The sequence below is a fragment of the Spironucleus salmonicida genome, chromosome 7 (genome assembly GCF_000497125.1).
Source record: "Spironucleus salmonicida strain ATCC 50377 chromosome 7, whole genome shotgun sequence".
NCBI lineage: Eukaryota > Fornicata > Diplomonadida > Hexamitidae > Spironucleus > Spironucleus salmonicida.
The window spans coordinates 332,819-347,939 of NC_090602.1; the positions used below are offsets into that span (position 1 = coordinate 332,819).

At 37.7% G+C, this 15,121-nt stretch overlaps 12 protein-coding genes and 2 pseudogenes across 12 annotated transcripts; 6 read left to right on the plus strand and 8 right to left on the minus strand. All coding sequences in view use genetic code 6, as the record gives it.

Annotated features, from left to right (window-relative positions):
• Positions 1-44: 44 nt before the first annotated feature.
• SS50377_26895 (uncharacterized protein) lies at positions 45-938 on the minus strand (the record flags this gene model as incomplete). The annotated part of the gene is made up of 1 exon (XM_067910697.1): positions 45-938. One exon carries the CDS (start codon positions 936-938, stop codon positions 45-47), a length of 894 nt encoding a protein of 297 aa, XP_067761384.1.
• A 42-nt stretch (positions 939-980) lies between these two features.
• SS50377_26896 (uncharacterized protein) lies at positions 981-1,805 on the minus strand (the record flags this gene model as incomplete). Its single annotated transcript, XM_067910698.1, has 1 exon — positions 981-1,805. One exon carries the CDS (start codon positions 1,803-1,805, stop codon positions 981-983), a length of 825 nt encoding a protein of 274 aa, XP_067761385.1.
• A 191-nt stretch (positions 1,806-1,996) lies between these two features.
• SS50377_26897 (uncharacterized protein) lies at positions 1,997-2,659 on the plus strand (the record flags this gene model as incomplete). The annotated part of the gene is made up of 1 exon (XM_067910699.1): positions 1,997-2,659. The coding sequence occupies one exon, from the start codon at positions 1,997-1,999 to the stop codon at positions 2,657-2,659; it is 663 nt and encodes a 220-aa protein (XP_067761386.1).
• A 28-nt stretch (positions 2,660-2,687) lies between these two features.
• Positions 2,688-3,236, minus strand: SS50377_26898 (Very-long-chain (3R)-3-hydroxyacyl-CoA dehydratase; the record flags this gene model as incomplete). The annotated part of the gene is made up of 1 exon (XM_067910700.1): positions 2,688-3,236. The coding sequence occupies one exon, from the start codon at positions 3,234-3,236 to the stop codon at positions 2,688-2,690; it is 549 nt and encodes a 182-aa protein (XP_067761387.1).
• Positions 3,237-3,288: 52 nt separating this feature from the next.
• Positions 3,289-4,047, minus strand: SS50377_26899 (uncharacterized protein; the record flags this gene model as incomplete). The annotated part of the gene is made up of 1 exon (XM_067910701.1): positions 3,289-4,047. One exon carries the CDS (start codon positions 4,045-4,047, stop codon positions 3,289-3,291), a length of 759 nt encoding a protein of 252 aa, XP_067761388.1.
• Positions 4,048-4,085: 38 nt separating this feature from the next.
• SS50377_26900 (uncharacterized protein) lies at positions 4,086-4,475 on the minus strand (the record flags this gene model as incomplete). Its single annotated transcript, XM_067910702.1, has 1 exon — positions 4,086-4,475. One exon carries the CDS (start codon positions 4,473-4,475, stop codon positions 4,086-4,088), a length of 390 nt encoding a protein of 129 aa, XP_067761389.1.
• A 289-nt stretch (positions 4,476-4,764) lies between these two features.
• SS50377_26901 (Cofilin/tropomyosin-type actin-binding protein) lies at positions 4,765-5,262 on the minus strand (the record flags this gene model as incomplete). The annotated part of the gene is made up of 1 exon (XM_067910703.1): positions 4,765-5,262. The coding sequence occupies one exon, from the start codon at positions 5,260-5,262 to the stop codon at positions 4,765-4,767; it is 498 nt and encodes a 165-aa protein (XP_067761390.1).
• Positions 5,263-5,646: 384 nt separating this feature from the next.
• SS50377_26902 (Nif3-related protein) lies at positions 5,647-6,423 on the minus strand (the record flags this gene model as incomplete). The annotated part of the gene is made up of 1 exon (XM_067910704.1): positions 5,647-6,423. One exon carries the CDS (start codon positions 6,421-6,423, stop codon positions 5,647-5,649), a length of 777 nt encoding a protein of 258 aa, XP_067761391.1.
• A 368-nt stretch (positions 6,424-6,791) lies between these two features.
• SS50377_26903 (uncharacterized protein) lies at positions 6,792-7,100 on the plus strand (the record flags this gene model as incomplete). The annotated part of the gene is made up of 1 exon (XM_067910705.1): positions 6,792-7,100. The coding sequence occupies one exon, from the start codon at positions 6,792-6,794 to the stop codon at positions 7,098-7,100; it is 309 nt and encodes a 102-aa protein (XP_067761392.1).
• Positions 7,101-7,144: 44 nt separating this feature from the next.
• SS50377_26904 (uncharacterized protein) lies at positions 7,145-7,975 on the minus strand (the record flags this gene model as incomplete). Its single annotated transcript, XM_067910706.1, has 1 exon — positions 7,145-7,975. One exon carries the CDS (start codon positions 7,973-7,975, stop codon positions 7,145-7,147), a length of 831 nt encoding a protein of 276 aa, XP_067761393.1.
• A 98-nt stretch (positions 7,976-8,073) lies between these two features.
• On the plus strand, positions 8,074-8,694 carry SS50377_26905 (uncharacterized protein; the record flags this gene model as incomplete). The annotated part of the gene is made up of 1 exon (XM_067910707.1): positions 8,074-8,694. The coding sequence occupies one exon, from the start codon at positions 8,074-8,076 to the stop codon at positions 8,692-8,694; it is 621 nt and encodes a 206-aa protein (XP_067761394.1).
• An 83-nt stretch (positions 8,695-8,777) lies between these two features.
• Positions 8,778-9,533, plus strand: SS50377_26906 (Hypothetical protein; annotated as a pseudogene).
• A 42-nt stretch (positions 9,534-9,575) lies between these two features.
• Positions 9,576-10,787, plus strand: SS50377_26907 (Hypothetical protein; annotated as a pseudogene).
• A 1,183-nt stretch (positions 10,788-11,970) lies between these two features.
• SS50377_26908 (uncharacterized protein) lies at positions 11,971-15,024 on the plus strand (the record flags this gene model as incomplete). The annotated part of the gene is made up of 1 exon (XM_067910708.1): positions 11,971-15,024. One exon carries the CDS (start codon positions 11,971-11,973, stop codon positions 15,022-15,024), a length of 3,054 nt encoding a protein of 1,017 aa, XP_067761395.1.
• Positions 15,025-15,121: the final 97 nt, after the last annotated feature.

Consider the following 15,121-nt stretch of genomic DNA (forward strand, 5'->3'; position numbering starts at 1 on the left):
GCGGGTGATGCTATTGGGGCGCGACGATCCTCCGCTGCGGGCGCTCACCGTTGCACCAGCCCCAGGTCCAGGCGGTTGTGCATCTCTCCGCCGCACACGACGCAGGTCTCGTCGTTCTTGAAGGTCACGACGCTCTTCTCGCACCGGGCGCACACGGCCTCGAACTGCCAGATCTCGCGCTCCACGATGCGGTGGTTGAGCTGCAGGCAGCGCTTCCAGCGTTCGAGGTACACCTTCTGGCAGTCCAGGCAGTGGAAGCAGGCCACCGCCTGGTTCTCGTAGCGGGCCTCCTCGAAGCGGATGGGCGCCGGGAGGTGGAACTGCCGCGTGCGCGTCCGCTCGAGCTGCTCGAGCTGCAGGGCCTGCTGGTGCAGGAAGTCCTGGTACTCCCGCGCGAGGCCGCGGCTGAGGTCCAGGAAGCGGAACTGGCCCGTGAGGCGCTGCTGCCGGAACTCGAGCTGCTGGTTCAGCGCGCGGAACTGCCGGTCGTAGTGGCGGTTGCACAGCAGCAGCTCCCCGAAGACGGGGCTGGCGCAGTGCAGCAGCCGGCAGGTGCGGGGCCGCTGCCCCAGGTTGATGAGCTGCGCCTGGCTGTCGACCACGAGGCAGTACGTATCCCTTTTGGCGGTGAACAGCCGGAAGTTCACGAGCGCGTACAGCGCGCCCTGCTCCAGCGCCACGCCAAGGGGGAAGGCGACCACGGCGGCCGAGCTGTCCGCGAAGAGCGTGAAGGTGGGTGTCACGCGCTGGGGGACCGCCAGGAAGACGTGCGCGTCCGGGGCGAACGAGCACGCCGAGAGCTACGGCCTGGGGTGCACCAGCCCGGGCAGGTCCCGCAGCAGGCCCAGGTGCAGCTCCTTGCGCTGGACGGCGGCGTGCAGGCGGACGGCTGCCGGTGTGGCGGAGAGGGTGTAGGGCGGCAGGCTCAGCGAGTCCATTATGGAGGGGAGCTTCGCCCAGAGTCAGTGAGAGGGAGCGGCTCACATCAGCTTCGCCGGATCGAAGTTGGCGGCGTGGCGCTTGAAGGTCTTCTGGAAGTACTGGGCGGCCTGCTTGTAGTTGATGGGCTTGGTCCCCAGTAGCTCGCTGTACACCTCCGCCACGCGCTTCATGAACCTGTCGGTGTTCTGAATGACCTTGCGCTCGCGCGCCTCCAGGTACAGCTTGGCGGCGTGCGCCTTGCTCTGCACCACGATGTCGAAGCTGAACATGACCTCCATGAAGGCCAGGAAGTAGTTGTCGTCCTTGACGGTGTTCAGGGGCATGAACGGCATTATCGCCGAGAAAGGTTACTATTATCTTCCCTATTAGATAGCTCCCTGATATAACTCTTTGTCGCTCCGCCGCTCCTGGCGAGTGGAAAATGCAAGTGCCGCACGCGGTCCACTGTGGCAGGGCCTTTCGCTGCGGCCCGTGCGCCAGTCTGGGATGCCAGTGCGAGATTGGAGTGCGGGGTGCCTCTGCGCAGGGTCCCACCGCCCAACGGTCCCGGACAGCGGACTGCCACGAGCCAGCCCGCGGGCCCGGATGTTCTGGCGGGCGGGTACCGATTCTATGCATCCTCTGTTGTAGGTCCAGTGGCGAGGCAGCGCGGCCCTGCAGAGCACGAAGAGACAGACGGATGCGTGGTGCAGAATTTTGCGTGCAGGGCTCCCCGCCGGCAGTAATCGGTCGCCACCGCCCGGCACGCGCAGGATCGTGCTATCACGCCCTAAGCACGGCGCAATCTCAACAAAATCTGCAACCAGAGAATCACATGCAATGAAAGATATTGTTTTAGGTAAGTAGTTGTAATTATCTAACATCAAAATTATTGTGGTTAACCTTTTGCATAAGCTAGTCTGATATTTTAAGCATATACTGAATAATAAGTAAATTCACTCATGTTATTATTTTTTAGTCACGAACCTTTAGTTTGTCAACCTTTAACCTAAAATAATTTTAAGTAATGTTATTATACATTAAATACTAAGATAATACCACTCCAAATTTTAAAATGGCCTTTAATTTTGGAGGCGCAGCAGCTAAGCCTACTACTGGCTTCTCTTTCGGTGGTACAGCACCTTCTACAATATAATAACCAACTTCAGCGTTTGGCACTACTCAACCTGCCACAACATTTGGTTCAGCTTAGCCAACAACTACATTTGGAACATTTGGTGCACAAAAACCAGCTACAGCGGGATTCGGCAACTTTGGAGCTTCAGCTACTACTGTAAATTCCTCACTACCGTAGCCTATCACACTTTCGCAATAAGATCTTTACTTAGCTCCAGAAGAGCATGTCAAACGTCTTTCTTAAGAGCTAGAAATGTAAGCAACACAATTTAGTGAAATTTCTGCAGGAATTTTATAGTAAGATCAAAGAAATTACGAAATTTATAATTAACTAGAAACATTTTCTCTTCTACTTGATAAACTCACTTCAAAGCAGGAAAATTAAAGATAGGAAATTGCAAAAATTGCATCAGTTTAATAACAATTGTATCAGGATTTGAACCAAAAACCTAAAAACCCAAACGCTAAAATTTCGTAAGTTGCCAGGCTAATGGTAGAAGTTGAATCGTAGATTGAAGCGGTGAGTGCAGGAAGTGTAAACATTTTGAGGGATATTTAAGAGCAGGCAACCGTATTAGAAAATTTGAAAACAATCAAGTGAATTAATTTAATATTTTAATCAAATTCTCTCACTAACTCTGCTCCTATTTCCGCTACTTCAAAACACGTTTTCTAGCAATTAGCATATGTTTAAAAAGAAGTGGAAAACCTGGTACGTAAATTAATAAAGCTATCAAATCCAACACATTAAATTAACGCTAGAAATGTTAATAAATTAGCGGAATCTCGCCAAAGAAAACACCTATTGGGTATAAAAGCAAGAAAGCTGAATAACGTAACCATTTTAAGGTTTAAAATGAGTAGTATTAGTATCTTACTACCTCGGCAGATGCCCAAGCTCCTACCATAAGCCGCCAGAAAATACAGTAAATTGGATAATTTTATGCAAAAATAGCTATTAAATATACTCTTGAAGCTATTTATATGAATACAATTAGTGGTTTAGATGAAGTAAATTTTAATATAGCGTGAAGTACATCCATGACCATAAAGAGTTAAAAGAAAGTGAGGATCTTACAGCATTAAATGGGGTTAGTGAGGTTCATAAAAAAAATAATGAGCCAGCCTATTACGTTTACTCGGTTATATAACGCTAGATAGAGTGATTTTAGCTTCATTTATTTATGCGAAGGTTCAAAAAGGTTATTAAAATAATATATTAAATACCAATCACTAGCTGATATCGATAAAATCGTCGCCACAAGTTACTTCAACTAAGCTTGACTGGTTCGTAATGATTTCAACAGCCTTCTTAATAAGAATATTATTTTAATTTATCTTTTTCTAAAATTAAATTAGATTTTACTCGGTTTCTTAAACCATGCTGGTAAGGTTTGAGTGGAAATAATCATTTTCTTTAATATGTAATTTATTTATCATCCTTGACGATTTCTCAAGTTAGTTAATCGAAGATTACAACAATGAAAGATTTTATTAGTCCATATCACTAGCTCTAGTTTTGCACATATTCATGGATTTTTCAATTTCATCTAAGAACATTAAGTCATTTTTCTATTAATTAGACTGAGGTGAAAATGATAGAGGGGCCTGAGAAAGTTCTAAATTTAATTAATTAGATTTTGCTAGATCTTACTGATATGATTTTTCTAAGATATTAAGTTCTTCAAGAAATTCAACTGATTTCTTGCGTTCAATTTTTGGTAAGTACCTAGCCATTACATGATCTGGAATATCAAGAAGCATATTATCTTTGGGAAATTTATTAAAAGGATCCTCTAGCTTATTTATATTATTATCTAAAATAGCTTTAACTTAAAGCCTTAATAGCTTACAATACTTTACTACTATTTATTTTTCTGATGATAAATTTGCTGGTCTTTTTAACCTTGATATCCATTTTTTAACATATATTTTAATAGATTAAGGCAGTGATTCAACCACATGCTCTACTAATATTAAATTGTCCATTTGAAATTTTATGGCATAACATATATAATATTAATATATCATTTAAGTTTTCCTTGAAGCGCTGTTCTGTTCAATTTATCATAATTACGCACTATTTAGTCACTAAGTGCGACTTTTTAAAACAAAAGTTCACGATACTTTTATAAACCTTATGAAATTTTAAAATCATCTAGTGTAAACTCATACCGTTATAGGGGCGTCTATGATTTAGGTCTAGAAAAACTATTACCGTTTGATAGGAAAACTTGTTAGTTGTCCTAAATACATGACGATGAAAGTTTTCTAATAAAGCTTTCATTACTTACCTTAAGTTTGTGAGTTTCATCAGATTCTACATTTATATTAAACAGCATTTCATGATAAACTCGACTCATCGGCTTAGGTTTAATTCTTGATTTAGTTATTGGTAATAAAATAGAGTAACTCATTAATAAAAACAATACAAAAATAATATAAATACTATATCAAAAACAAACTAATTAACCACTTCTGTATGGCTTGACCTGGAGGTTGTGGATCATTAGTTATCATGGCAGTGTTTGCTATTATATCTAGTTGCATTGAAAAGCGTACAGAGAATAAAAGGTTAAATTCAAAGACTAGTACTAAGTAGGCATGTGGCCCTAAAGGATGAGGCCGTTGAAGCTAATTACGAATCAATAAATCGGTGAATTTTCCACATAAACTTAGGATTGTGGCAAATGAGATAATATTATATCACTTTTATCCTTCGATAACTTTAACATCTTAACCGAATCTTTCATTAGAGTCATATCTAGCTCCACCAGCAGCTCTAATTTTATCTCTAACGAGATCTTTATTAATTTCATCTGAGTTTCTAGCTTAAATAGTAACATGTATATAGCCCAAACAGCTTTTTAAAGCTTCGCCATGTGGTCCAGCTAGGACACGAGTAACCTACTTGATTGTTTCAGGAACCCACTATATAAATAAAAATTTGGTTCTGACTGAGGAATCATCGCCGCCATTAACTCTCCATAAAATATAGCAAACTTCGTCAGCTAAGAATTTCTCAATATCCTCATATGCCTCAGCTTTTCCAGATTCAGCTAAGTAAATTAAGTCCTTTTTACCTGCTACATATTTAAACGCAACAAAATGGACTTCATTGTTATCTTCTTTTAATAAGCTTAACTCTTAATCAATTTTTTCTTTATCTTAAAGTTAAATACATTAAACTTTAGTGATTGACATTTAGTGGAAGGAATGATATATATTTAATAACACTTTAAAGTAATATAATAATTTATAATAATTTGAAAAAACTGTTTACTAGTTATATAAATATTTATTATATACTTAGATGACTACTTTTTATATGTATGATAAACTGTCTTTAATATTGTTAATTTATATTTGAATATAACTTTATGATCACAGATTATCTATTCTATGTACTAATTTCATCTTTTAAAAAATTATTATACATATTTATCTATAGCTTTGATGCAATTTACAAAAATAAGCCGGGATTAAGCTAGATTTGAATTTAATTTAAAATTTGAAATTAATATTATCACATAATAAGATATTATTCTTTTACAATATTAAAAATCATTATAAATATCAATTTATCACTCAAATAACATTTTCAACTTTTAAGTATTCAGTCTTGAAATCCATTTCGTCAAACTTCTTTTGAATTGCCCAAATACCTGCTTACTCGCTTCTCCAATGGCCTAAAACTAACAAACCTAACCCGTTTTCTAAACTATTTATGGGGTGATACTCACTAATCTCGCCTAAAATAAAAAGTTGACAGTCTCCAAAAACACTTTCAGCAGCATTACCACTCCCACCACTACAAACGAAAATTTTTTCAGGTACCTCTTGACTCTACCATAAAAGTGAGTTTCCAATTGATTTTGGACCAAATTTAGATTCTGAGGTTACTGTTATCTTATAGTTTTCCTCTCCAAAAAACGTATTAAGCTTTTCTGCAATTTGGGTACATGTAAGTTTTAAAGAATTTTTACCGACAAAACCACATGATTATCTAACACAATCAGTAAGACCTATTTCACGTGAAATAACTGCATTATGACCAAATTCCTCCTAACCATCTAAAGGTAAATGATAAGCAAAAACTGAAATTCCGGCTCTACAAAGCTTTCTTAATTTTGAAGCTTCTGTGCGTTAAAAGCAGAAAAATTTTTTTCCGAAATATCCATGGTGCACGAAAATGGCGTCAAAATTATTAGCAATTGCATAGTCGATTAGATGCTCTGAAATAGAGACTGAAAATAAGATGGACCTGATCAGACGATCACCTTCAAGCTAAAGACCATTTATTGTGAAATCGTCAAAATGAGGAAACCAGGGTGAAATCTTTTTTAATAAATCTTATGGATGCATTTGTTAAAAAGTGATTTACTTAATATTATATTAATATTATAATTATACCTTGATAGAATATATACAAAATAAACGAAAGTATATGAAAATATATTAGTAGCTATAACTGATATATAAATATTAGTTATATTTTTTAAACATTTAGGTAAACTTATAAATTAATATGTTTATATAATAGAAATGATCTTTAGTTCCGAATAATATTAATAACTTTCACAAAAAGAATTATAATTATCTTTTCTAATTTTATATGTATAAAATTAATAAGCATATTAATGTAATTTTTAACTCAATATTTATGTTAATTAAGAATGATTTTATTAAGATTATATAATATATAGTACTATTAGTATAATTTTTTGGTCAGAATGGGTGCGGATATTCCGACTTTAGGTATGCCAACAATTAATTTAAGCAGACCAGTTAGTTATGATATTTCTCAATAAATGTAATCGTAAGTAAAGAGTTCGTCTTTTTAAGCAATGCTTAACGATACTTATTGTTAATAAGAGGCATAACAAACTGATACCAATTATTGTTGGTTTGGAGAGAAGAAGTGTAAAATACATGGAGGTAGCGAGTGTTATGACTTCAGTTATATTAGTAAAATAGATGAATAGAGTAATGTAGATAACATGGAAGTTAGTTAAAGTTAAAATGTTAGCTTTTGGGTTTGATATGATTACATACATATTTTTCAGTAAGTGTAAATAAAACTCAGTCATTATTAATAATTAGCATTGTATTTATTGAATAACATTGAAAATATTGTTATTATGTAAAATGAAACAGTAAATGCAAAGATATCTTTGCACCCACTTTTCTATAAAATACTAGGAGAGCTAGTCACCAAGTAGATATTATTATATTAGTTTGTATTTTTCAGTATAACTGGATAGTTAAATGTTGAATTTTGTAATATTTCAATATTATCTTAGCTCTCATACGAAAGAAATTAATTCTATAAATGTATAACTATTTCTTATTAAGGTGTAAAAGCTTTTGTCAATTTCTTTAACTAACGATATGTAATAATATTACTGTACTAATCATAAATATATGTTGTAGACGAAGTTTAAATATTATCTAGAGAAATTTACTCAATAGAAAATTCAAACAAATCCATAGCATTAGTTGTAAATTCATAGAAAATCTACTAATCCTTTTTAACAATAAAAATAGCAGTTCTCTATATAAATACATTGTCTAATTTTGAATTTGTGATAACAAGCTCTAAAATTGCATCTTCATTAGTTTTAATATAAAGTTAATTTAGTCCTTACAATACCCCAAAATTAGTACTTTCTTATAAAAATAAAGTCCTTGATGTAGTAAAATTTTTATATTCCAATGTTAAATGGGGTGCTGAGCCGGTTTTATATATCTAAAAGTTTTATGTTGAAAAATTAATCTATAAATTTTGTGAAGAGTTGATATATATACTTTAGTTAGGTGGCACAACTATCGACTATTTTTTCAACGAGTACATTTGATGAGCGTAAGAAGCTAGAGTAAATGTAAGTATAACATCAATCGTTGCAAGAGCTATCATTTTCTGACTTAGATAATTATGTTTATTATAATATATAACTTAAAAATTATTCATTGACTATAATTATTAATTACTTTACCTTCCACAAACCATTCTAAATGAAGCATATATTTCCCCACTTAAAGCTAAATTTTACTCGTGCAGAAAAGCGTCTCAACTAGTTCATTTTAGAAAAGTTCCCTTATTTCAAGCCTACAAGGCCAACAGTCGATGACCTCCGCACATTGGAGTCTTAAAAATAAAATATTGAAATCAACTTTGAGGCGCTCTAAATGCTCCAAGCTGACCTTATTTTAAAAGACTTATCGGCACTAATTACCATACTAAACTAAGGAAAACAGCTAATCTAAGTCTACTTTAGGCAGTTGCAAAAAGACAAAAGATAGCTTATGCGAGATTTGAAATTCGCCGACAACTCGCTCGCTGCCCTGGAATTTCAACGAAATTGGCTTCCATACCGCCCCTATCACGTTGTTTTCAGGCCAAATTTTCCAAATTTGGAGGAGCAGCTCAAAATTCAAAACGATTTTGCGCTCCAATTGAGCTCAAAGGTCTTCACAAAGTGCGACGCGAACTTAGCACCGGAAATGCTGTACTTTGTTGATTTGACCAGAGTGTGCAGAGCCTGCTTGCGGCTGCAAAACAGCAAAGAGGAAGGCGATTTTGCCGCTATCAACGAAGAAGGTGAGGGCGTCGATTTGGGATAATTTTTCGAGTGAAGTATTGCTGCGTATTTCATTTTATCAAATTATAGCATTAAATAGTATAAAAATTATTTTCAGTTTACGGATAGGGCAATGCTTTGGTTGAGATTGCGCCGTGCTTAGGGCGTGATAGCACGATCCTGCGCGTGCCGGGCGGTGGCGACCGATTACTGCCGGCGGGGAGCCCTGCACGCAAAATTCTGCACCACGCATCCGTCTGTCTCTTCGTGCTCTGCAGGGCCGCGCTGCCTCGCCACTGGACCTACAACAGAGGATGCATAGAATCGGTACCCGCCCGCCAGAACATCCGGGCCCGCGGGCTGGCTCGTGGCAGTCCGCTGTCCGGGACCGTTGGGCGGTGGGACCCTGCGCAGAGGCACCCCGCACTCCAATCTCGCACTGGCATCCCAGACTGGCGCACGGGCCGCAGCGAAAGGCCCTGCCACAGTGGACCGCGTGCGGCACTTGCATTTTCCACTCGCCAGGAGCGGCGGAGCGACAAAGAGTTATATCAGGGAGCTATCTAATAGGGAAGATAATAGTAACCTTTCTCGGCGATAATGCCGTTCATGCCCCTGAACACCGTCAAGGACGACAACTACTTCCTGGCCTTCATGGAGGTCATGTTCAGCTTCGACATCGTGGTGCAGAGCAAGGCGCACGCCGCCAAGCTGTACCTGGAGGCGCGCGAGCGCAAGGTCATTCAGAACACCGACAGGTTCATGAAGCGCGTGGCGGAGGTGTACAGCGAGCTACTGGGGACCAAGCCCATCAACTACAAGCAGGCCGCCCAGTACTTCCAGAAGACCTTCAAGCGCCACGCCGCCAACTTCGATCCGGCGAAGCTGATGTGAGCCGCTCCCTCTCACTGACTCTGGGCGAAGCTCCCCTCCATAATGGACTCGCTGAGCCTGCCGCCCTACACCCTCTCCGCCACACCGGCAGCCGTCCGCCTGCACGCCGCCGTCCAGCGCAAGGAGCTGCACCTGGGCCTGCTGCGGGACCTGCCCGGGCTGGTGCACCCCAGGCCGTAGCTCTCGGCGTGCTCGTTCGCCCCGGACGCGCACGTCTTCCTGGCGGTCCCCCAGCGCGTGACACCCACCTTCACGCTCTTCGCGGACAGCTCGGCCGCCGTGGTCGCCTTCCCCCTTGGCGTGGCGCTGGAGCAGGGCGCGCTGTACGCGCTCGTGAACTTCCGGCTGTTCACCGCCAAAAGGGATACGTACTGCCTCGTGGTCGACAGCCAGGCGCAGCTCATCAACCTGGGGCAGCGGCCCCGCACCTGCCGGCTGCTGCACTGCGCCAGCCCCGTCTTCGGGGAGCTGCTGCTGTGCAACCGCCACTACGACCGGCAGTTCCGCGCGCTGAACCAGCAGCTCGAGTTCCGGCAGCAGCGCCTCACGGGCCAGTTCCGCTTCCTGGACCTCAGCCGCGGCCTCGCGCGGGAGTACCAGGACTTCCTGCACCAGCAGGCCCTGCAGCTCGAGCAGCTCGAGCGGACGCGCACGCGGCAGTTCCACCTCCCGGCGCCCATCCGCTTCGAGGAGGCCCGCTACGAGAACCAGGCGGTGGCCTGCTTCCACTGCCTGGACTGCCAGAAGGTGTACCTCGAGCGCTGGAAGCGCTGCCTGCAGCTCAACCACCGCATCGTGGAGCGCGAGATCTGGCAGTTCGAGGCCGTGTGCGCCCGGTGCGAGAAGAGCGTCGTGACCTTCAAGAACGACGAGACCTGCGTCGTGTGCGGCGGAGAGATGCACAACCGCCTGGACCTGGGGCTGGTGCAACGGTGAGCGCCCGCAGCGGAGGATCGTCGCGCCCCAATAGCATCACCCGCTCACTCGACCGCATGGTACTTCACGAAGTGGCTCAGCTCCCTCCGGATCGCGCCAGTTCGGAGGGGGCTCGGCGTTCGCACTGCCGGCTGCCTCGGCGTCGCCCTCCCGCACTGCGTCTTGGGCCGCTCAACCACCTCGTACTGCTCCCTGTACTGCAGCTGCCTGGCGGACTTGATGGCGTCCAGCTTGTGCAGCTTTTGCTGGCACTTCTCGTCGATCCGCCCCGGCAGGTCGTAGTACGATTTTTGCTTCAGAACAGACTTTATTGAAGGAGTATAAAGCGCCCTTTAAATTATATGATTATAGTTAACTGTCTTCGGTATATATGTTACTGATAAGATTTAATCCATATTAGTTGAGTCAAAAGTCAACATAGAAAACTAAAGAGTATGCTTATCAATATTCTACTACATTTTCAAAAATTTATTAAGATTAACTAATAGTTATATATTAAAAAATACTGATTGCTGGTTTCTTCACTTAATTATATTCATTTATTTACTAATATATTAGAGTCAAAGAAATATTAAGAAAAGGCGTTAAAATTTCGATTAATAAATATTAATTATTGCACTATAAAGGTAATTATTTTATTAACGTGCTAATAATAATCTTTATCAAGCATAACCTTTATATCTATTATATTTTAAACATTATTATACGTATTAATTGTTGTGACTTTTGACCACTATTTGAAGGTAATAAACTCCCAGTCGCATTAAATTTAATTATTTGATAACCTTTTTATTTTAAAATAGGCTGATTAATGACTATTTATAGCGTTTTCCAATATATTATATAAGATAACATAATACATTCTTGTAATATTCCTAAATATATAATCAACTAAATATTATTTAAATATCAACCTATTAATAATACTATAAAATATATACTTTTAAAACCTCTTTAATCATATTAAAATTAACAAACATACTTAAAGTCTTTTCATTTTTACTAATATTATAGGGTATAAATAAAATAATATGAGATGAATATACTCTAAGCTAAATTTACGAATGTTATTACTATAATAAAATTAGCTAAACGTAGTTTGAACAAATTTTTATTATTTTTATTTCAATAATGCATCATTAATTAAAATATTTTATAATTGAAAAAAATTATTTTAAAATAAGTCGGAATTTTAATAATAAAAATCAATAAATAAATATTAACAAAATTTATAGCAATATGGCTTATATTTTTCATAAAATACACCTAATTGTAACACACTCAGATAAGTCGAATATTTAAATGAAAAACACATGAAAAGCAAAAGCTAACATAAGTAATCATAAATAAATCTATTTAATCTTGCTATAACTGATACAAAGAATCAAACTCTAGATTGCTAATCCTGTAGGCTTGAACGGCGCATTTTTCATTCCCACTCCTTTTTAGTAAATTTTATATATTATTATATATAATATTATATATAAAATTACCGCAAATTATGCTATCGTAGCTTTCACCGGCCTCACAACTTTTCGCGAAACTGGCAGTCTACGGGACTGCACCCGCAGACTTCACGGCATTCAAAACGGCCCAGTAGCCGCTCCCTAAACTGCCGGAACCACAATTTTTGAAGCATCAGTCTCTAGAGGAGCAGCGCATTAACTGGCTTGGGAGCCAGGCAAAGGAGCAGGTGAACCTGTGCAAGCAAAATATGGAAGACCGTACGCGCTAAATTGCGGCGCTAGAGCGCCAAAAAGAGTACAAAATGGACAGTTTGAGCACGATCGAACTGGAGAACTACCTGCAGGACCAGCAGTTTGAGTTTGACAGAATCATGCATATGAGCCGCTTCTAGGAAGGTGACCATGCGATATTTGCGATCGTGAAGGAGTTTTGCGAAAAACGGGTCCAAATCGAAGAATTTCCTGTCAAAAACGAGATTTTGTCGCTCTACAGCAGCGACACCCTCTAGAAACTGAAAAATTCAGAGCTTATTGAGCTGATGAAGGAGGATATTCAAAAGGAGCTTTTGATCGTAAAGGAGCTACAAAGCTAGAGGTCAATTTACTGTTACCTAGATAAATTTTCAGGGGCCTATTCAAATATCGCTAAGAAGGTATAATAGAGCAATTTTAAATTTCAAAAAACTGAGAAAGTCAACGAAAAGAAGAAAACAGAAATCGAAGTCATCGAAGAATGGGTAGAAGATAGATCTGAGTACAAGTCAATTGAGGATATCGTTGAAAATTTGGACGAACTCATTCTTTTCATCGAGTTTATGTAATTTTTATAGCTAAAATAACTGAAATAAGAATAAAATATTGAGGTGAAATCATAAGAGAAAGTTTTAGAAGAAGCAAACTAGAATTAATCTGAGATTTAGAAGGATGAAATAATTGAAGATATGCCATAAAAAAATGTCACGCGGTATTTAGGTATCATTTCTTAATTAAAGAAAGATTTCTAGGTAAATGAAATGGCAGAGCAATTGGCTGTCTAAATATACAGTTTTAATGATAATTTCAGAGAGGTAATTCCAGATTTTTGTGAATAGTACTTGATTATAAATAATATTCCTTGTGATATTAAAGTTTTAGAAGATCTAGATCAGTTTCTTATAGGGTTATAAAATGAAAGAGCGCTAAAAAATACTGAATTGGAGATTAATCTGAACATAACTGCTTTTGATAAAATCATCGTAAATAGTTTTGGTTCGTTAAATTAACTTTTATAAGCTAATCTAGCTAAAGTATATTTAGTTGATCATATATAAGTAGGATTTAATTATGATTAATATAGTTATGATTAGATTAAAAATATTCACAGTGAAGCTAAACTTATTACTGATTTAGATGAAATTATTAAGGCTCAGTTAAATGGGTAAGCTATCTTGCATTAATTTAACTTTAACTTTTTAGGTCACTGGAATTTATTTTAGAACTTTTTATCAGATTTATATTTAAAATATTCTTCTAAAAATGTAGGAGTATCATGGTAATTTTAGTAATTTAATCGATTAATAGTTGAAAATCCAGTTTTTGAAGATATAATTTGTGATCTTTATGATTTAGATGAAAAAAGGAATATAATCTTTCATTGGGAAATTAAAAATATTATACAGCTAGGTGAAAAATTGATGGAAAGTTATTGTCATTTAAATAATATCAATAATAATATGAAAAAGATATAATTTGAAAAAGATAAAGAAGCAGAATTGGCTACAATGGATCCAAAAAAACGACCCCCTCCTAAAAAAGCAGAAAAATTAGTATGCACACCAGTTGAATTTATCGATTCCCTTAAATTCTTTGTAAATAATTAAGAACTATTAGATTTAGTTAAAGAATTTAAGATGTCAAAAATTAATTTAGATAATGAAATTCATATTTTTGAATAAATGTTTTTAACAATTTAAATAATCATGAATGCCTAATAAGCCAATGATATTAGTTCTCTATAATCTGATGTAGATTCATAATTTTCATCATTATTTTAAAAAGTCGTTGTCGAATACAACACAATGTTGACATATTTTACATCTGTACATAAAGATTAGAGAGGTGAAGATGTTATTATTTCAGATTAGCTTTTAACCTTAAACTAGATTACATCTACATCATTAGAGTCATTCTAAAAACTTTATAGTGATATTGCTACTAATTTTAAGTAAAAATCTGAAAATATATTATAGATTAACAAAAAGTTACCATAAGGTGTCATCTTAAATTGTAACTAGATTATTTAACTATATTTAGGATATGAAGTTCCAGAAGAATAAGAAATATCGGCAGATAAAAAGGTTAAACCACCTTCAAAATAACCTATTTTTAACTTTAGGGATATAAAAATTGAAAATTTTAATTAGCTTATCACACTTTACTGTGCAAGTCTCATTAAATAAATGACAGTCGTTGCCAAATAGTAATTTAACTTGAAAGTTAAGTGTCATTAAATTATGGTATTATTTTTATCAAACTAAATGAATCTTAAAACATTTTATCCTTACCAGATTGAGAAATCTAAACTAATCCCTGCAAAATAGTAAAAATCATTTGATGCTTAATTAGTGCAAATGGATGCTGATGTCTTTATCAAAACTGTAGAATCAGCTATTCCAGTTGATGGTATCACGGTTGATAAATATTTGCTACTAATTTAAAGTTCTTTTGAAAAAATGCCAAAAACATTCACTAGCTAAGTATTTTGTGAGGAAAGCAATGAAATTGTAACTCTAAAATTGTAGTAAAATTTATCTTAAATGTTGAGCGATTATACAGATAAAGTTAGTGGAGTATTTTTAAATATGACAGAAAAAATTAAAGGAATATTAATTAATTATTCATAAAATGTGGTTGAAGTCATTTAGAGCAGTCTAGGAAAATAAGAAGATTTATTTGCTAGTTATGTATAAGTAATTGGATAGCTAAGTTAATCAGTTTAAAAATCTATTGAAGCTAATGACTATATAAAGTAAATTGAGCTTAAAGATACATTTGAGATTGTATTAAAGAAAGAGTATCCTATTATTAATGAGCAATAGGCACAAGAGTGATATTTATAAATTCTAATTTTTTATTATATTATCGAAAATATAACAAAACTGATTTAATATAATATTAGTTATTAAAAACTAATAATTATCAAAATTT